Here is a 21,924-nt window from a genome sequence, read left to right on the forward strand (position 1 = left end):
AGTAAGTGATCATCAGTCAAATGCTAGGGTCAATCAGACCTGAGTGGGAGTCTGACTCCAGTACTTTGTGAGTTTGTGGTGTGGCTAAATGAAGTATCCTATTTGACACTAATTCTTGTCAAGACAATGGCTTATGCTCTAAGGTCAAGAATCGACAAATGGGTCTTCATAAAACTGCAAAGCTTCTATAAGGCAAAAGACACTGCCATTAGGACAAAACGGCAACCAACAGATTGGGAAAAGATCTTTACCAATCCTACATCTGATAGAGGGCTAATATCCAAAATAAACAAAGAACTCAAGAGATTAGACTCCAGAGAGACAAATAACCCTATTAAAAATGGGGTACAGAGCTAAACAAAACATTTTCAGCTGAGGATTATTGAATGGCCAAAAAGCACCTAAAGAAATGTTCAACATCCTTAGTCATCAAGGAAATGCAAATCAAAACAACCCTGAGATTCCACCTCACACCAGTCAGAATGGCTAAGATCAAAAACTCAGGTGACAGAAAATGCTGGCGAGGATGTGGAGAAAGAGGAACACTCCTCCATTGTTGGTGGGATTGCAGACTGGTACAACCATTCTGGAAATCAGTATGGAGGTTCCTCAGAAAATTGGACATTCCACTACCTGAGGACCCAACTATACCTCTCCTGGGCATACACTCAAAAGATGCTCCAACATACAACAAAGACACATGCTCCACTATGTTCATAGCAGCCTTATTTATAATAGCCAGAAGCTGGAAAGAACCCAGATGCCCTTCAACAGAGGAATGGATTCAAAATATGTGGTACATCTACACAATGGAGTACTACTCAACTATCAAAAACAATGACTTCATGAAATTCATAGGCAAATGGAATGAATAGAAAATATCATCCTGAATGAGGTAACTCAATCACACAAAAGCATACTTGGTATGCACTCATTGATAAGTGAATATTAGCCAAAAAGCTCGAATTACCCAAGATGCAATTCACAGACCACAGGAAGCTCAAGAAGAAGGATGACCAAAATGCAGATGCTCCTACTCCTTCTTAAAAGGGAAAAATATATCCATAGGAGGGGATATGGAAACAAAGTTTAGAGCAGCGACTCAAGGAATGGCCATTCAGGGCCTGCCCCACATATGGCCCATATATATAAGCCACCAAAACTAAATAAGATCGATGAAGCTAAAAAATGCATGCTGAAAGGGACCAGATATAGATATCTCCTGAGAGACACATCCAGACCATGTCCAATACAGAGGTCAATGCTAGCAGCAAACCACTGAACTGAGAACAGGACCCCCTTGGGGGGAATTAGAGGAAGGATTGAAAGAGTTGAAGGAGTTTGCAACCCTATAAAAACAACAACGCCAACCAACCAGAGCTTCCAGGGACTAAACCACTACCAAAAGACTATACCTGGACTGATCCAGGGCTCCAACTACATATGTAGCAGAGAATAGCCTTGTTGGGGCACCAGTGGAAGGGGAAGCCCTTGGTCTTGCAAAGGTTGGACCCCCAGGGCAGGGGAATATGGGGGGGACAGTAAGGAAGATGTATGGGGGGAATACCCGTATGGGGTAGGGGAGGGGAGGGAATGAGGGCTTATGGACAGAAAACTGGGAAGGGGAATAACATTTGAAATTTAAGTAAAGAAATATATCTAATAAAAATTTTAAAGAAAGATGTGATTTTAAAAACTGTGACTCCTTAATACCATCATTCTAGAGGCAGAGGAAAAAAGGTTTTGATAGGGCCAGCCTGGGCTACATGAGACCTTGAGTAAAAAACAAAAACAAACCAACCTTGGGTTCTTGAGATGGCTTGCTCAATAGGTCAAAACACAGCACACACCTGAAAAACTGAGTTCGATCCTTGGAACCTGTGGTGGAGGGAGAGAACCAGCTCCTGGAAGTGCTTTCTGATCTCTACGAGCTCATACATGTGTCATGCATGTGCCATCACACACACATCACACACAAACATCATCAACACCATTGTCATAGCTGTCGTCTGCTTTCAAAAGGGACTCTTACGCAACGATCCAGTGAATAAATAATCCTGACTTGTTCAACTAACTCAGGAAGACATCATCGACAGGACCTAAGAGTGGAATTCAAAGCACAGAAAAACAGACGAGGGCAACCAAACCATGATGTTGGCTGCTATCCTCGCCGTTTATATCTCCTTTGAACAAAATCCTTGCCAGTTATGCTTCTTTCTCAAAGTAAGGTAGGAATTGTTCTACTGAATCCTAACGCATAGTAAAAGCCAAGTGGTTATATAAAACAAAGTGCCTTTTTCTAAGCGTCTTGGGATACTCCATTTGAGACTGTCTGTTAGACGGTGCTCTGATTTAATATTAAAAGATGCTTAATATTCTTTGCCCTTTCCCCATTCTGAATAACCTTAACTTTTCTTACCTGAAAGAGGGATATGGAAAGACACACTGTATTGCACTCAGAGGGGAGAATATTGAGAATATTGAGAATATGGGGTCCTCCTTCTATGTTGAATTAGACTGATAGTTTAGCAAGCTATCTCTACTCACTGATTCCTTCTTGAATCTTAGCAGCATCGTGAACGTGTGGGTGAACCATTCATGTCTTTAGAAACATGCACCTCTTCTCTTTTTGATCCAGCCTTGGGGCTTGGTAGCATTGCTCTCTGTCTTAGTTACGATTAACTATTGCTGTGATGAAACATCATGACAAAGGCGGATCGGGGAGGAAAGGGTTAATGTGGCTTACACTTCCATATCACTATTCATCACAGAAGGAAGTTGAGACAGGAACTCAAACAGGATAGGAACCTGGAAGCAGGAGCTGATGCAAAGGACACGGAGGGGTGCTGCTTACTGGCTTGCTCTCATGGCTTGCTCAGCCTGCTTTCTTATAGAACCCAGGACCCCCAGCCGAGGGATTGCACCACCCACAGTGGGCTCCTATATCCATCACTTCCTGTTTCATAAACTCATATATGATATTCTCCACTAAAATGCCAGCCATGGTCTTTGTTTTCCTGGCTTGACCCTCCTAATTACAACTGGAAAAAATTTGTATTTCCTTTATTTATTAAAAGTATTATTTACATATAGGTGTGTATATATATGTGTATGTATGTGTGTACCTACATGTTTACAAGTACCCATATAGGCCAGAAGAAGTCATCAGAGCCCTTGGAACTGGAGTTACAGGCAGCTGTGGGCTGCCTAACTGGATGCTTGCAACCAAATTGCAGTTCACAGCAAGATCAGCAAGTGTTCTTAACACCGAGTCACCGCTTGAGCCCATTCCTTGCTTTTTTTTCAATTGTTGAAAAATTGTTCCCTGTTGAAAACATGGGGTGGTTCCTAAAGTTATGCTAATTATTATATCCAAACCATTGCCCTTACTACTTGTGGAGTGTGCTGTCAACTTTTCCCTAGTAACAACATGCTCCTTTGACACTTTGCCAAGAGCTTTAACAGTAAACTAACCCTACAAGCTCTTTATTGCTCTCTGTTCTCACTTTAAAACGAAGGCAGTAATGTCAGAAATACTGAATGATCCCTCCCGCTAAGATCTCGCTAGCAAACGGTGGGTCTGAGCCAGTCTCCTTTATGCACTGTGACGCACGAGTCTTGGGACCTATTTGTGTTGTGATTGTATTGAAAGCTCGGGAAGCTTCATCCATTGGAAAAGGAAATCCCTAAGAGAAGTCGAGAGCACTGAAAAGAATAGCCCAGTTAAAGACCACAGGATGTCCCCTTTGTGTAGCTGCTTGTTCAGTACCATGGACAAGGACCACTCCCCTAAGCCTGCCATGGCCACCCCCACCGACTCAGACAAGGCAAAGCACCTTTCCTGCCATGAATCTACTCAGTACCCCTTCTATAGGATGCGACCTATAGAAGTAGATGTGCGTAGGCTCTGACTGCCAAGCTGAGCGATCTAATGCAGGACAACTACCTGTGTCCTTTCGGCCATAGTCAAAATGACTCTAGAAGTCTAATAGCTGAAGACTGGATACAACAGGAATCAGGCCCGTGCTCAGCTAGAATTCTGCTTTCTTCACAGAGTTATTGTGACAACTGAGAGGAATAATCAAGGGACTCAGCTCTGTATGCAAAGCGCTAACTACCAGACGTCATGACACAAGTTGAGCCACTCCTGGTTTTAGTTATGAGAGTTGGGCATATGGTAGAATCCACATGATGAGGTTTTGGGGAAAAAGGTGTAGATTTAAAAGGCTGCTAATAAAGTGCTATGTAATCTCACAACTCTATACCAAAAAAATTAGGATTCGTGAATATTTCTTTTTGCTTTAACATTTATTTCCATGATGGCATTAAAAATAATTAATGAGGGGTAAAAAAAAATCCCATTTTAGAAGCTTACGTTTAACTTAGTGACTGCGACTTGCTTGGTTATAGAAGGAAGGCTTTTTCCTCCTGAGTTATGTAGACATTCATATGTGTGCATGTTTATGTACATGTGTGTGGAAGCCAGAGTTCAACCCTGAGTGTACTGTTCCTCTGAGCTGTTTACCTTGTATTTTGAAAGGGGATCTATCACTGGAACCAGGGCCTTGACAACTAGGAATGACTGGCTGACCGCGCAGCTTCAGGAATCCTCCTGTGTCTATCTCCCCAGAGCTGGGGCTAAAAGCACACATCTCAGTTTCCACTTTTTTTTTCCCACTTGGGTGCTGGGGACTAAACTCAGGTCCTCACACTCGTGCAACAAACACTTTAGCCAATGAGCCCATCTCCCCAGCTCCTGAATTTTCTATTTGTTTGAAAAGTAAAGTTGATGCTGCTTTAAAAATCATACATTCAAGCATCTCCCCATCAAACTCCGCTAGGAGAAATCCCTTGCTCTCCAGAACCAGGCAAAGAGATCCACAAGGTGCAGAAGCTGTGTGGCAATGATGAGGCTGCAATGGCTGATGAGGAACCAGAAGGGAGAAAGATGGGGAAGGAATGGGAGAGACACATGTAGAAGCGTTGGATCACCGTGGGGACAAGTGCTGTTTAAGACTAAAATATCTATGCTGGGGTTTTAAATAGATGAGCACAAAGTGATGTGAGCACCCACTGATGTCAGTCCTGAAAACACTGATACTTTAGGGTGACTCTTCCCAACGCGCTCTCCAAAGATGTAAATGCTACTTGTCTCTGACGAGGCAAGCCGCCGCCGCCTGCCGTCTGAATCACGTTTCCCCAGCTACTCTTTTTTCTGGCGCAAATTAATGATGTTGCAGTTTGCACGGGCAGATATTCAAAGGTGTTTAATCAGCTGTCTCTCATAAAATAAGGCATCTTTGGGGCTGTCACATTTACAAATAAAGAAGAAACACAGCCTGCGATTCCTCATAAAGTGGAGCCACTGTTCAGCTCCATTTGACGAGATAATGTTCCCAAGTACTTCCTCATGAATGCATAAACAGGGCACAGCTTGGGAAGTCCAGGCACACGCAGAGCATAAATATTACACGGGATACATTACCCAGACCCTGTGAGGAAGGGAATCTCAACCTTCCACTCCAGAGAAGAGGATGAGGGGCAATTCGGGCAGGGTGAAAGGTCGCCTGCTGGCTTCCGGTGAGTCTAGACTGCTGCCAGAGAGTGCTGAGCACAGCAGTAGAGTCAGGGTGTGGCAGAGGAGGGGATGGGGGGGTCGATGCTTTCTCGCAGAGGAGCATCCCTGCGCACAAGACGCAGATAACTGTTTTCTACCCCAGTCGTTTCTTTTATGGATGAAGTTGAGTAAAAATGTTAATGTTTATAGTGTCCCCAATATCATTGTCAGTCCACATGTCTACAGAATGCCTATGGAACAGTCAGTTTGCCAGAAGTAGCTCCTGGATCTGAAAAACCAAAAACCATGAAGACATTTCTGCTACTGAGGAACTCACATTCTTGGTGAGGACAAATGCAGTCTGAATTCTTGGTGGCAACTGGACCCACTTCAGCCTAAGCTCATCAAAAATATTGGCAGGGGACTATAATAAACCCAGATAATGCAGTATTATTTAACAATTAAGAGGAACTGACCTGGATATCTAAAATGGCATCTCTGATCCTAAAAACATCAGCGAGATGTTACAGGAAACTGCCAGCAGACAAGGCCACCTTATACTTGAGGACATTGGGATAAGGAGACAGACAGTAGTTAGAAGTAGGAATGACGGTCAACCAGTAGCAAGAGTGAACATCTGTGAGTGGTCGAATGGTTGTGATGACCCCACACCTGCATGAGTATACTAGGAGCTATTGAACCGCATGTTCCCAACAGGTAAACTTTATAGTACTCAAATTATGTCTTATTACAGACACAACACCATAAGATGAGGTAATTTCCCCACGACTGTATATACTTAGTGCGTATCTTTTTTTTTTTTTTTAAACTTTAGAGACTGGGTTATAGAATCAGGTACAGAGTTCGAGTGGGCTGAGAAATGACCACAACTGATCCATTGAGTGTTAGTTGCTACATTTTGTACCACCAGGGTCACTAATGTGGCTCCTTGACTTTGGGGCACCAGAAGAGGTGCAACTGCTGTAGTCGCCCTCTCTAAGTGAAGCGACCCTTCCTTTCTGTGCCACACAGTTCTCAGCCAAACTTGACCCAGGGTTTGCATCTGGCACAGACCATCAGCAGCTCTCACTTCCACTGGAAGGAGGCTGGAAGAGTGGGTAGCTGATGTTTTTCTTTCACCTTGAAGGAAGCAGGCTGTGCTTAGAAGGCATCCCACGTCTAGGGTGGGAATCTGGATGCTAGCTGTCTCCAGAAGAAAAAGAATGAATAGTCACTATAAATCAATTCCTAACCCTATTTCAGAGGTGCGCCCCACAGAGATGTATGTGGGGAATTACAGGGGCACTCTGTAGAAAGCGGGTGAATTTAGGCAGATTGGAGCTGAAGCAACAGTGTCTTGGAGAGAACCGAGCAATGGCGAGGCACTGACTAATGGGGTGCACAGAGGGGTAGGGCATCATAGACAGCAGTGTGTGCCATCGCCAGGCTCCGGGGGATGAAAGATGGTGTGGGAACTGATGGGCTTTGCTTCAGTGGGAGATGAGATGCTGTTCGTCTTGCTGGTACCAGATATCACTGGGGCTGATACCAGCAAGTCGGGGACTGAGCTGGGGATACGCGCATGTGCGAAGGCCAAGTTCAGCAATATAAGCAAAGAGAAGGCTCGGGTCAGACTCACGTGCAGGGGAACTCAGAAAGCTACTCCAAGAGCAAGGTCTGAGCTGGAGGGGAGAGGAGGGATTGAAACTGGGAAGCGTTCATAAAACCAGGGGAGCAAGAATCAACTTTTGAGTAGCTGCGGGAGGCAAACTAAATCTAGGAGTGCCCTGAAGTCTAGTCTGGGTAACAGGAAATGAGGCCCACACAGGCCACTGGGAACAGCTTTTCTGAAGGTACCAGCTACCTAAGAAACCGAGCTTTTGTCAGACCTTGTAACTAAATTGATAATAAGCCTTGAGAGCATTTAAATACGTACAGCAATCTACTGCCCTACTGTGTGCTCATCCATTTAAGTGTAAATTATCTTCAAGAAAACTATGTAACTAACCTCACTGTACCTTACACTCCCCATGCAATCAACCTTTATAATCCAAGCTAACTACGTAGCTTTAATTTATTTTATTTTCTTATTTTTATGTGCCTGCATGTGTATGTGTATGCACTATGTCTGTGCCTAGTACCTACAGAGGTCAGAAGAGGATATCAGATCCTGGGGGACTGGAAGTACAGTTGGTTGTGAGTCACCGTGTAGGTGTTTGGGATGGATCCTGGGTCTTTTGCAAGAACAACAAGCTGAGCCAACTCCCTTGCTCTAAATGTGTAGCTTTAATTACAAACTTTGTACTTTTACACACTCTTGACACAGAAGTGTATGTGTGTGTGTGAGTGTGTGTATGAGCATGTGTGAGAGTGTGTGTGAATGTGTGAGAGTATGTGTGAGTGTGTGTGTAAGAGTGTGTGAGAGTATGTGTGAGTGTGTGTACGTGTGTGTTGAGTGTGTGTATGTGTGAGAGAGTCTGTGTGAGAGTGTGCTGTGACTATGTGTGAGTTGTCTGTGTGTGTGTGTGTGTATGTGTCTTGTGGTAATGGTTTGCTGAAAGCTGTCAACAGGTTAAGAGCAACCTTAAACAACTATTCATTATAAATGTTGGAAGCAACATGTGGATATAGGTCAACAACATCTGTGTGTGACTTCAAGCACTATTCTGGGTCAGTTGTGAATAAAATAACTTCTTCCCCTTTAAAACCTGTTAAAGATTTCTATTAAAAAAGAATTTCTTATTACATTCTCATGATGGTTGCTGTGTTGTTCAATAAATACAGAGCAAAGCCCTTTGTTCATGATAGACAATGGAGACAGACTTCTGACATACTCATTAGACAAACAACTGACAGGTAGCAGACACAAAAGGAGAAGTAGAGAATTCTAACTTGGGCTTTCTCCCAGACTAAACTACTCCGAGGGGAAGGTTTTATGTTTTTGGTACCAATGGAATAATTGGCTTAGTTTCGAACAGATTTAATGACAGGTGCCCATTGGATGGTCAAGATGTCTGTTGGATACATGAGTCAGTTCAGGGCAAGGATTAGATGATATAATTTGGCACGTCAGTCTACATTTCAGACTACAAAGGGGTGATTAGTTCATCCGAGTGGAGCCTGGGAATGGAGACGGAGAAAAGCAGAATCTTTGATATCAAACATTTATGTTTAAGATGCAGGTGGCAGAAAGGTTGCAAAGGGAGGGACTGGAGCAAACTCCAGAACAGTGGGTCCTTCTAAAGATGTGTGGTCTACCACATTACCACAGAGGAGGGGACAAGGAAGGGCTGGGCTGAAAAAAAATCCCCTTTAGTCTTAAACAGGCGAACGTACTCAGGATCTCTAGTAGAAGCAACCACAGAAGGTTTAGCTGCCTTAAGCCTTAGTTTCACTTTTTTTTTTTTTGAGACAGGATCTCATCTATAACTTCAGTTGGCCTGGAACTTTCATTCTTGCCTAAGTGCTAAGATGACATCCTTGTGCCCCACGCTTGTCTTGAAAGTTACAGTTTGGGTTTAGAAGATGACACCATGGATATTGAGTAAATACAGTCACACTTTTAAAAATGTGTATCTATTCATTTTTTTGTTGTTATTGTTGTTGAGACAGGACCACATGTATCCCAGGCTAATCTCAAATTGTAGCTGAAGATGACCTCGAACTTCTGATCCTTTTGCCTTTCTCCTGGGTGCTGAGGTTTCTGCATGGCCGGAGATGGAACTCAGGGCTTCGGCCGTCCTAGGAACATACTCTGTTAACTGAGCCATGTTCATCAGCACTAAAGGAAACCAGAATGGATGAATAGCTCTTGGTAAGCCTATGATGTGGATCCTCAAGTCTTTCTCTTGTGCTGCCCAATTCTTTTGAATGGGGTCAGGGATGGCAAATGATTCTCGTCTCGTGAATCACCTTCCTTGACCTGCGATGGTAGAGGAAAGAGCTCTGGGGAGTACCCAGCGTCAGCCAGGAAAGTGCTGTGGATGATGAGCAGCATCTGTCTGGCTGTCAGGACAAGAAGTAAGACAGTGGCAACAAGCAAGCTTTGGGAGTGAGCAGCGTGTTGGCGGCTTGCTGGGGCATCTGGTTCAGAAGCTCCCCTGAGGTGTTCTTCTCCTCTCTCTGATTCGTATCATGTTATAAGAAGGCAGTGTCCCATTGTCTCGGGGATGTTTGTAACTCCATTACACAGATCCCTATACCTCTGTCCATCACCTATTAGCACAGCAAGGCAAGGCAAAATATTTAGCAGGTTCAATTTTAAAACAAATAAGGAAATAGGAATCGTCACGTTTTACATCTGTTCCATTGTACAGATGAGTAAGTCCTCTCCGGCTTGCTCTGTGTGCATGGCGTTACTGCCGGAGTACCACTTGGCACGTCTCTCCAAAGAATGGTCTCCATGTTTACTCAGAGAAAGGAAGCTTCACCCCCAAACCTCAGAGCATTCCTGATGAGCTCAGGAACTGTTATTCTGCTCTGGCTACAGAGAGGCGAAGTAGTTTCCCTGTAGCTAAGTCATTCCTCTGCTGAAGCCTGTGACTCATCCCTCAATCATCCAAATCTTGACGGCTATTGGTACCAGAGACCAAAACAGACACTACATGAGGATGCCTATGTTAGTGGAGGAATGCATTTGAATTCAGTTTGCACTTGGCTGTGTTTGGGGTACCTCTGGTTCAGCCCTACAGATTCACTGGGCTGTGGATATCTGGAGTTGAGGAAAGAAGCCAACTATTGGCTCAGACAAACTTGCTCCCCCAAGGCAAACACTATGATGTTCACATTTACCAATTTTTCTCCTGTAAATATGGCCTCTGTGGCTGATTTGAGCTTACCAATGGTTTAAAAACAGCTTTTCAATTTCCTAAACCTTTGAAAGCCCTGTGGTGCTCTCCTGGGTATACACAAGGCCAGACGCAGCACAAACTAGAGGCCAAGAAGAGGAATACACATCTCAAGCCAGCAACACCAGACAAAAGCCACAAAGGTCTTAAAACACAACAGCTGTGGCATGAAGGAAGAAACGGGCCAAAGACCTGCCTGTTGGGCATCCTAAGTCCTCAGCATCCTGAACCTCCCTCCCCCTACCCCTCCTGGGACACACAAAATCCTAAGAGGGTAAGAATTCATAAGGTCCCCAACTCACCGTCTAGCTCTCTAAAACCCAAACCCATAGACTAGGGTTCAAAGGCAGGACCTAAAGAGGTGACTCCATGAGAATCTCCATCTAAAAACCTCACCCCAGGCAGTGACAGAAACCACCTGTGAAAGTTCCCCCTCCTCAAGGCAGTCTTCAAATGCACTACCAAGGAGGTCTGCAAGCAGCCAGGCTAAGGGAATTAGCAGAAAAGACCTCTTGCTAGATAAGGTCAGAATAAAGGAAGGATGCATCCCGGAAACGCAGCAGGTGCACGAGGCCTCAAAGAAGGGACAATGAGGCTTTGGCCTGTGTGCCTAGCATTGGCTGCTTGGCAGTCACATAGTTAACCCATGGAGCCAGTCAGTAACTTTGAGCTATCAGTTGTTCTACTCATCGTCTTTATTTTCCTGAGAGACTGACTATCGTCCCAGGCATGGATTGGTACTGCCACTGATCTGCTATGCAGACGATATGCAGCATCCCCTACTGTGGAAAGGATGCCGAGGCCCCGACTCTGTATGATGCTATAATGGTCAGATGTCCTTTTACTATTGGCGCTCTAGCTGTTGGGTTGCATCTTCTAAGCTAGGTGGAGTAAGCTTCCCCTTGATTCTAGGAACTTGATTGACTCTAACAATTATTGTGACTTCTACTTCAGCCAAGGATTTGTGCACTGCAGGAACTATTGGACACTGGGTCAAGCAAGCAGTGGGTATCTAATTTACATTGTAACTTATCCCAACTATTATTATCTTATTTATCATTATCAAAATCTTACCAGTTGGCCTCTTTAACCCCACTTACACTGGGTAGCCGAGGCTCAAAAAGATTAAGTAAATTTTAAAAATGCAGTTCTGAGGATCAGACCCCTGCACCAGGAGACTCCACCATGGCCAAACTTGAAGACCTGCAGAGCAGCCAGTGTACCTGAAGCTCCTGGATCTTCAAGTGTTTTTCAAAGAAAATTGATAGAGCAAGTGACAAGAGTCTAAGAATAAAACCGTGTGTCCACACCGAAGGTCTGCACAAGGTTCTCCACTCTGAGGGTCTGCATAAGGCTCTGTGTGAGCAGATCCATCTGGTTTTCTGTGTTTGTCCTGAGCAGCCTGGGTTGTCTGATTCACAAGAATGTTTTGAAAATGATCTGAGACGTGTTGTTGCCTTGGGGTTCACGTGCTCATCACAGCTGATCAGAGAGCATCTCGATTTCTTCAAGGTCAAGAGGTACTGACATTCTGGGGAGGTACAATAGAAGTGGCTAGGAGGGGGGTTGGGGATTTAGCTCAGTGGTAGAGTGCTTGCCTAGGAAGCGCAAGGCCCTGGGTTCGGTCCCCAGCTCCGAAAAAAAAAAAAAAAAAAAGAAGTGGCTAGGAGGTCCAAGACATCATGACAGGAGGTGGACCGGTCCCATTAGTTGGGTACATTAGTAATTATAGAAATGGCTGTAAGGGAAAAGAAGACAAAGAGTCATATGATTTGTGGAACACTCATGAAAGTCCTGTTACTCACCTTCAAGGTCCCTTACTGACCTGATAGTCCTCCAGCAAATCATGGGCCCCAGGACATTCCACAGAGACAGGAAAAGTATTGAAGACAGTGTTTCTTTTCTTCATTAGTCATGATCTCCTTCACCAATTATCATGGGAATTTTCCTCTCCTGCTGGTCAAGTGCCAAGGAGAGAGTCAAGGACCAGCAGGAGGAATGCTATGGGTCACCTTGAGGGCATAGCAGCAGATGAGTCAGAATGGGGGCGGGTGGCTGGGTACCAACTCACAGCCCTAATTGCATTAGCACCTTGGCCCGGTTCATGCTCAGCCTGCATGGTAGACTGAGAGCAGGAAGGCCTGATTTAATTTCAGTCTAAAATGGTGCACTTCCTCGTGACAAGAGCAGCAGACTCTGGCAGAGTGGCAAACTCTCCTTCCTCCCCTACAAAAAGTCACTCATTGCTCTCAAGGACAAACTGGAAGTGACCCAGGTTCTGTCTTTCCTACCATGGCTGTACACTTGGTTTCTAATCTTGTGGAACTTCTTGTCCGGTGGCCTGCGTAACATCTGAAGAGAGTCCTTCCCACTTATATAATGGCTCCTGTGTCCTTTCCTGTGTACAGCCACATCTTCCACACTGGTCAACAACCTATTAAGTTAGTTCTCTAGGCAATTTTGCAGCGAGAAAGGCCTCCTATCTACACAGGAAAGTTTCTTGATTCTTCCTTACAGAGCCTACAGAACTTGCTTCATGGAGACTTGAGATCGGTGTCCCTTAGGCACATCAGTCTTCCTCTGGTGTGCTTGAGGGAAGGAGTTTTTCTCATGCTCAATGTCAAGTTGGGCCAAGAACTCTTTTAGAAGGTAGCTTGCCTTTACACCACTTTGCAATTCCAGTTAATGGTCTGTCCACGATATCTGAAAAGAAACCCCAGAAACTTCCTCCACCATAAGCATAGGTCTAAGTCGGAGGCCTCCTGACTTTTCGTTCTGGATGATCCCATTAGATTTGGCGACTAGCAGTAAGCAGATAGCAAGTATTTCAATGTTAGAACAAACACCATCGGATCGTCCTCAGCTTTAGAAAACATAAATACAGCAGACACGGGACTTTCACAGTTTGGTATTTTATTCCTTTTTTTTTTTTCTGTTTTCCTCCAAACGCAGCAGTCGAGGAGTCAGTTATTCTGTCTTCTCTGTTCTTTCGTGTCTAGAAGACTCACCTTCAAAGCTTCAAAAGAGATGACAATCACATCAAGATAAAAACAGAAGCAAAAAAAGGTCCTCGTGAGATCACAGCCACTTTGCAGGGGGAAAAGGAATGTTTTCTGCCATCTCTTACTTCTGAAAACGCGGGGAGAACAGAAGGAAGCGTAGACCGTTCAATTCATTTCGCTGAAGCATAAAGAAAACCACAAGGTTTTGATCTGCAGACTGGAGAGGTTGTTGACACAGGGGGAGTATGTCACGTTCACTTGGACCCTGAGTCCCTGAGAAATGAAACTTCCTGCAAGGGGGACAAGCGAGATCCTTCTTCCTCTGCCTAGGATGACCATGGGTCATGACTGCTCTCCAGTGTCCTTAGTTTTTGCTGTTTCTCTCCCAGTGTCGTCGTGATCTGTATGACCTGGTGGGAGGTGTTGGACTTCAGGGCAAACTTGTTTACATCTGATACGCAAAGGCAAGAACAGACCTGAAAATGACATCCGGAAAATGGCCAAGAAGTCACATCCTTACCTACACTGGTATAAGAACGAAAACGGCCCATCAGTAATCAGGCCTGGAGGGAGGAGAGGTTCAGGGAGCCCTAGCTCTACCGCTGCTCTCTTTGTCTCTGTAGATGCAAGCAGAGGGCGAACATTACCTTCAGTTATACACCCCTTGGTGACCAAATCTAAAGGTCACACAGATGGTCCTGGTGAAACGAAATGCTCATTAAACCAAACCCCAAGCCACGTTTGTGGAAAGGAACTGTTAGGGACAAGGGGAGGGGGATGATGGGAACAGGAAGGAGGTAGGAGAAAGGGATGGGAGGGAGAAACTACAGAGCATTGTATACGTGTATGAGATAGTCAACAAAATTAATCAGTTTAAAAAAAGTGTCATTTTATCCCTCAGGTGGCAGCCACCAAGCGGTGGCTATCGTGAGACTCAGAGGACTCCCTCAGCTTCATACTCTTTGCTTCCATTCATGTCTTTCCAGTGCAGTCACGGCCACTGAGTGTGCTAAGAAACTCCATGAGACGTCATTACCTCACACACTAGGATGGGAATGGTGCCTGCATTGAATTCTGTGCTATCCACCAACTGCACCAGACAGCCCCTCCTGTGCTTCCACAAGGCAGCCCCAAGGCTCCTTCTTTACCTGTATTTTTGAGACAGCATATTTCTGTGTTGCCCAGGCAAGCCTTGAACTGGAGGCTCCTTCCTCAGCCTTCTCCGTGCCGAGATTATAGGCATACGTACCATACCCAGCTGTCAATACTCTCGATATATAGTCTTAAAATGGGCACTCTATACTTGTCATTGCCTGGATAAACCCATCCAATGCCTCCCCTTCTTCAGAATTAAATTCACACTTGTTAAGTTTGCTTAAAGGGCAGTTCGAGATGATCTCTGACGCAGCCTTGCAGCACCCTGTCTCCTCCCCTTACCTTTCCTGCTGAGTCTGTGGTGGTCTGGACGAGGGGGGTACCCAGTCAGTTGCTTAGATATGGTTCTGATTATTCCTAGGAAGATGTTTGGGGATGTGACTATAACTTAAATCCATGAACTCTCGGATGCTCAATACACCTTATCCAGTCCACCAAAGGCCTAAACGAAACAGGAGGGTGATCTTACGTGCTGTGAGAGAACTCACTTCCCTGGGACAGGAGCCCGGCTGATCTTGGATTTATTAGCCTCTCAAATTATATGGACCATTTCCACATGACAAACCTCTCCCCCAGTATAAACCCTATGTTGGTTCTGTTTCTCTAAAGAGCCCGGACTCATGTGAACTTTGACACCAGGGAAGAGAGATGTCCAGGGGCTACCATAGTAAGAAGCCACAGGCTGGGTGACTTAGACAGCTGTCCCTCACAGTTCTGCAGGTTGAACATGAGCAGGGTTGGCTCCTCCTGCCTTATAGCTGACTGCTTTATCCTGGTACCCTCACTCCTTGCCTTGGGTTTTACTGGAGTAGGCTTTCTTCCTAGTATCTCATTTACCCTTAACCACGTCCTTAAAGGCTTGTCTCCAAATAGAGCTGAAAATCAGGATCTCCATGTATGGATTCGGAGAGAACATAATTCAGTCCATAACACAGTCTAGGCTCCCACTGTGCTGAACTGGTTTCCTGGTAAATCTTCCAAGTACCCTGTGGTCCTTCCCATACCATGAACGCTTCCCAATTCTTCTTTGCTAAGTTCATTGCGGTTCAAAGTGAACTGTGTTCAAAGATAATAAATTGAATTAAGGGAGTAGTGACTTTGAAGCAAGAGCCTACCCAGCTAAATTTAGATCAAGGCATGGTGGTAAACACTTTTAATCCCAGGAGATAAAGCCAAGCAGATCTCTGAGCCCAAGGCCAGTCTGGGACAGAGCAAGTTCTAGGTGAAGAAAAATCTAAATCCAGGCTTGGTGGACCACATCTTTAATCTCAGTGCTTAGAAGACAGGCATGCAGATCTCTGAGTTCAAAGTCAGTTTATAGAGCAAGTTCCTGGACAGCCAAGCTTAGACAGTGAAGGAGTTGGAAAACAGAAAGCTGGTGATAATGTAATAGAACAAGGCAGGGGGGCATGTTCCAGCCCCAGCAAGCAGCAGAACTCTGCAGCTTTGGACATGTGGCTCTGGCTTTAGAGTCCAGAACAGAAGGGACAATTGATGCTGGTTAGCTAGAACTAAGAAATTAGTGGTGATTAAGAAGAGACCAGCACCACTTGAGGTAAAATCCTTTGGAAAATGTTTTCTGAGAGCACAAAGAAGCTGTGCTCCAGAGATAGTCAAGGTTGAACCTACTGAAGCAGCTGTATTTGGTTATGTGTAAGAGTCACCCAGCTGGTACTGGTTTTGAAGGCATGAAGGGGTCATAAAGAACAGCTGAGGCTTAGCCCTGTGAGAGGCCATGGAAGGCCATTGGTGAAAGTGCAGCCTCAGTTGTAGTTGATGGCCCAGGACTGAAGGGGTCATGCAAAGGAGGTGAGGCTTGGCACCATGAAGAGAGCCTATGAGAGGCTATTGGTGAAGCCTAGTTACAGCAGAAGACCCCAGCATATTGGAGATGCCAATACCACAGGATGATCACCAAGAACAGCAATGGCAGTGGAGGGGATCAACCTGAGCTTAGAGTGCTACAGAGGGCAGAGCTAGAGAAGTGATGCCAGCCCTTTGGAGGAGCCCAGAAGATCATGTGTGGATATGAAGCTGTAACATTGACGTTGCCTTGGAGACCCCAAGATATTCAACATGCCACAGCCATAGACAACCTGCTGAGGAAAGCTGCTAAAAGGGAGTGGAACCAGCCCAGGAGAAAGAAGTTTGTTGCAGTCAACAAAGATGAAAAAGGATTTGGAGATCTGTAGACTGCTTTGACGTCAGCCATGGAGATGCAGAGTTTGGAGTTTGCCCAGCGGGTTTCCTGTCTTGCTTTGGAATGATTGGATGAATCTCAGAAGAGACTTTGAAATTTTAACATTTGTTTGACTTTTAACATTGTTGAGACTACTATAGACTATGGGGACCTTTGAAATTGGACTAAATGCATTTTGCATTATGCTATGTTTAGGTATGGCCCCATAGACTTATGTGAACAAGCTGATAGGAGCCAGGGAGTGGATTATGATGGTTTGTATATGCTCAGCCCAGGGAAGTGGCACTTTTAAGAGGTGTGGCCTTGTTGGAGTAGGTGTGTCACTGTGGGTGTAGGCTTTAATACCCTTGTCCTAGCTGCCTGGAAGTCAGTATTCTGCTAGCAGCTTTCAGATGAAGATGTAGAACTCTCAGCTCCTCCTGCACCATGCCTGCTTGGGTCCTGCCATGTTCCCACCTTGATCATACTGTACTGAACCTCTGAACCTGTAAGCCAACTTCAATTAAATGTCCTTTACAAGACTTGCCTTGGTCATGATGTCTGCTCACAGCAGTAAAACCCTAAGACAGAGGACTTATTTTAATCTATACTGAAAAGAAATTGCTCTAAAAACAGTGATCCTGCAGGGTGCCCCAAAGTTGCCCCCAATGCGATTTGACCTACATGTTGTCAGTTGCAGGGAGGTATGACCTCACAGAGGAATGGTTCATTACTGCTCTGTCAGGCTTCAGTAGTGCGCACACCAGTCACCTTGGCAGGAAGGCATCCTCCAGATGGCCTGTCTGCCCTGAAGATGTGGGTTACGGTGGTGTCCCATAGCTTTATTGTTAAAGACAAGATGGGTCTAGATACTTTTCATCAAGGTGACGCTACCTGACATTCTCCACAGGTTCTTAGCTTCCCTTAGGGGGAAGCCAAATTCCCCCTAAGGCCATTTTCTTTGGGTCTAAAATGCCAACACCCAGTGTTGTTGGTTGTTAGCTAAAGAGCTGGACCACACCTGGGGTCTTGGTGGAGGTGCTGGTTCTGGAGCCCATGGTGAAATTGTGGGTGGCAAGGAATTGATGTGGAGAATTTGTGGTGGTGGGTTGAGAGGATGGTAATCCAGAAAGTTTACATATGTGGATCTCTGGATGGCACAAGTGCCACACGGCATGCTTTACCTTATGGGAAGCTCCTACCTACCCCTTTGCTTGGGCTTCAAGGCCACTTCCTACTCTAAAGGCTGCAGGCACCAGAGGATTCCTTCCCTAGACCCCTCTCCGTCTGGAATATGTATATGACTCCACCACCCTGATTCTTGGTCAAAGTTCAGCCACCTCATAATGAAAAATACAATTAGTTCTTCAGCAGAAGCCCACTAACTTCTAGCATTGTTCAGAGGGCCAACGTCCAAAGAGTTCAAGGTAATCTCTGAACCCTGAGCCCTATAAAACAAAAAACTACATACATCCTTCCCATATACAATGGCATGGAGAGGACTGAGAGGACACCAAGGAAATATCTGACCAAAATAACCCTGAAACCCAGCAGGGGAAACAAACCTGCAACTTTATGTGCTTGAGCTAACAGTGAAGTGTGCACATGGTTCTGGGTTTGCAGGAACACAAAATGCAAAATTATGAGGTCCTAGGAGACTGCGCCAAGGTTCTGGAAAACTGCAGCGATGGGGCAATGTATGGCATGGATAGATTACCTGCAATGAGACCCTTAGAGCAGTGGTTCTCAACCTGTGGGTCTCAACCCCTTTGGGAGTTGAATGACCCGTTCATGAGGGTCACCTAAAATTATCTGCATATCTGATATTTACATTGCAATTCATAGCAGTAGTAAAATTACAGTTACTAAATAGCAGTGAAAATAATTTGATGGGTGGGGGTCACCATCACATGAGGAACTGTTAGGTATTAAGGGTCACAGTATTAGGAAGGTTGAGGACCACTGCTCTGTGTAATGCCATGTAAGTTTCAGTGGCAACCTGGTTTGAATATGCTTGGCTAGGGAGTGGCACGATTAGGAGGTATGGCCTTGTTAGAGTGGGTGAGGCCTTTTGGAGTAGGTGTGGCCTTGTTAGGGGAAGTGTGTCACTATGGGGTTGGGCTTTAAGACTCCCATGATCAGTCTCTTACCAATGTGGACTGAAACCCTCCTCCTGGCTGCCTGCAGAAGAGCGTCTCCTCCTAGCTGCCCCTTTAGATGAAGATGTAGAACTCTCAACTTGTCCAGTACCAAGTTAGCCTGCATGCTGCCGTGCTTCCTGCTAGGATGATAATGGACTGGCCCTCTGGAACTGTAAGCCAGCCCCAATAATGTTTTCTTTATAAGACTTGCCTTGGTCACGATGTCTCCACAGCAGTGGAAACCCATGACGAAGACACAACCTAAGGAGTTAGAAATGCTGGGACCGTGAGACAAGTGCTAAGAAAAGCTGTGGGTACAGAGTGGAACCAGCCTGTGGGAGAGTTTATGTGTGTAGCAGATGGCAGAACTGACAGGTGGGGCGATCTAAGCCCAATGGAGTCTGGATGACATCACAACAAACCCTCTTCTACTCCAAAAGGTTATGACTCTTTGCACTAGTGATGCAAGAAATGACTCAAAACAAACATGACTTACCCCATGATTCATAAGCACTCCTGACTGCCTGGGCTCTGCTTGGCAAGACCTTATAGAGGCTGAGCCTCATTAATTCTCGTTATAGCCTCAGAGAGATTTTATTCATAACTCCTGTTGGCTACAAGAGGAGTTGTAAGCCCACAGGTATTTCACTGCATGGACAGATGAGAACATGGATATGTGAGAACCAGTGTTCAGATTTACAAAATGGCAGGCGTTTCAGTACCACCATCTACCCCACATGAAAGTGGAAAAAAAAGGAAGGTTTCCAATGTTGTGGAGGGATAATCACAAAGGCTAGACCTAGAAGTAGTGTTTGGGGTCCTTTCCACTAACTTGTAAGCCGACTGTGCCCAGGAGCTTTTGTTTACTTGTCTTTGGAGGCCCTGTGCATGACATCCAAACTCTGGGCCAGTAGCTGTTGCAGGGATCTCAGGAGTGTTTACCAAGGCCCTCCTCACAGCAGGTGAGAGTGAAGCCCAGAGACGGGAGGGATGCTAGTTTGGGGGCTCTGCCCAGATGTCCACCCCTGCCTCTGCAAAAACCTGAGCTTCATATATAGGATTTTTGAAGAAGGCTCTAATCCACACACAGCCCCAAACAGGAGACTATTGGCACAAGGCAAGAAGATGCTGAAGTTTAGGCCGTAAATCTGAAGAATGGGAGATTTGTACTGGGTATCTCTACTAAGCATTGACTTGGGTTCACTGTGGAATGAAAATTTCAAGGACTCTGTCAAACCTTTGTATAGGGATCTGTGTGCTCTGGAGAAATGGAAGAGTTCAGGGGTGTCACTGATCCCATGGTCCACCCAAGAGTGGGTGGTTTCAAAGGGTCCTTAGAGTAAACGTTGGACACTTGAGAACTGGTCAGAGGAAAGGACGCAAGCCATGAAGCTAACTCCATTATCAACTGCTCTACAAACAAAGTGTCCCCATATGTCCATATGTGATGTTCTCTCTCTCTCTCTCTCTCTCTCTCTCTCTCGCTCGCTCGCTCGCTCGCTCGCTCGCTGGCTCCAGTGTTATCCAAGCCTCCACCAGGCCTCAGCTGGAGGATTCCATCTGTCTCTGTTACAGATTACCCCCTCTCGATTCTGCTTTTGTTACTATCTCTCCCTTTCACCATCAGCACTGAGACCTTGGAAAGCAGTTAAGTTGAGCGGCTGCTTTTCCCTGTTGGAAATCACGAAGTTCCCTACCTCCCTGCAATTCAACCCCAAGTGTCTTCTCCTGGTCACTGAACTGGCTCCTGGTCCCTTCTGTCATCTGTCACCTCCTCCTCTCATTCCCTACCTTCCAACCAAATTGCCTATGTCTCTGGCCCCTGCTACCCCTTGAGTTTTCCCTTTGTCTGGACATTTCTGCAGCTCTCCCTCTGGCTGGCATCTTCTCGCCATGTGAGCCTCAACACTGACACCCACAAGCTGTCCGATGTTGGCGCCGCCTGCTACAGAGATTGCTGTACTTACTCTCTTGTGTCATGATTGTACTGAATGGTCCGTGGGACGGAAGTCCTTAGTCAGTCAAGTTCGTCCTGGTGGGCTACCCAAGAATAATGTTACTTCAAGCATGAGTATAGGATGAGGTGATGATTGAATTCTTTGAGGATTCAGGTGTATCGTAGGTTTAAATGTTCTCCATATTCACGTGGCAAAACCTTTACAGACCTATGACATCAATGAAGATGATGATGATGGCGGCGGCGGCAGCGGCGGCGGCGGCGGCGGCGGCGCCACTGAAAATACATATGGCAGACATGAAGCACTTGCTAAACACAGTTCTTTCTGCTGTTAATGTTCTGGAAACTTCTTGGTACTCAGTGTACTCATTCTGCCCAGTGAGATAGGTTATAAGTCACATTTGTCTCTCTTAAGTGGTAGCAACGAAACGCCTAGGTGGCAGCCTCTTGTCTCTGTGAATGTTCCGTTTGGCATTCTTATGAAGTGCTAGGCTTCAGAGTAGCTGCGGAAGCACAGTCCTAGACTGCCCCTCTCCCATTGCCCTATAGGAAAGACATAGCTTGACTGAGAAACTTAGCTCACTGAGTAAAGCCGGCAGGATTTGGGGCTTGCGTGTCACTGTGTCATAACCCAGCCCGTCCTTCCTAATGCAGCAGTGCCTGCTATTTGAATCCTCACTGCATTCCAAGACTCTTGGTTACGAGATCTCATTTGTTCTTTTGGGTATCTTATAAGGTAGATTTGATTGTTATTTTATTTTACAGAGAAGGGAGTGAAGAGGTTTTTAAAAAGGATGAACAACTTGCCCAAAATCTGTTAGAAAAAAATTGAAGATTTTAAAATCTGAATCCAGGAAGTCTGACCACAGAGTCCAGGCTTCTGATCACTGAAGCACACTTTAAAGCAAGAGTCCACTTCCTGCCTTCAGTTGTTTCAATAGTAAAGATAATGTGTAGGAACCAGTGATGTGAAGAAGTCTCTCCCTGCCGTTATCATAAGAACATCTTGGAGATAAACCCACTTAGGGAGACACTGCCCTGACTGGCTCCTCTTTGTCTTTGAAGCACTAATTGAATGATCCTGGA

At 45.4% G+C, this 21,924-nt stretch overlaps 1 protein-coding gene across 1 annotated transcript; it reads left to right on the forward strand.

The window, feature by feature from the left end:
- Positions 1 to 5,287: 5,287 nt before the first annotated feature.
- On the forward strand, positions 5,288 to 17,281 carry Cpg1 (candidate plasticity gene 1). The gene is made up of 2 exons (NM_178104.3): positions 5,288 to 5,580; positions 13,357 to 17,281. Exon 2 carries the CDS (start codon positions 13,903 to 13,905, stop codon positions 14,185 to 14,187), a length of 285 nt encoding a protein of 94 aa, NP_835205.1. The 5' UTR covers positions 5,288 to 5,580; positions 13,357 to 13,902; the 3' UTR covers positions 14,188 to 17,281.
- Positions 17,282 to 21,924: the final 4,643 nt, after the last annotated feature.

This window comes from Rattus norvegicus, chromosome 6, assembly GCF_036323735.1.
Source record: "Rattus norvegicus strain BN/NHsdMcwi chromosome 6, GRCr8, whole genome shotgun sequence".
In the NCBI taxonomy this organism is placed as follows: domain Eukaryota; kingdom Metazoa; phylum Chordata; class Mammalia; order Rodentia; family Muridae; genus Rattus; species Rattus norvegicus.

Excerpts from the sequence above, each read along its gene's own strand:
- Cpg1 (NM_178104.3), top strand. The coding sequence starts at position 13,903 with ATGGCCAAGAAGTCACATCCTTACCTACACTGGTATAAGAACGAAAAC.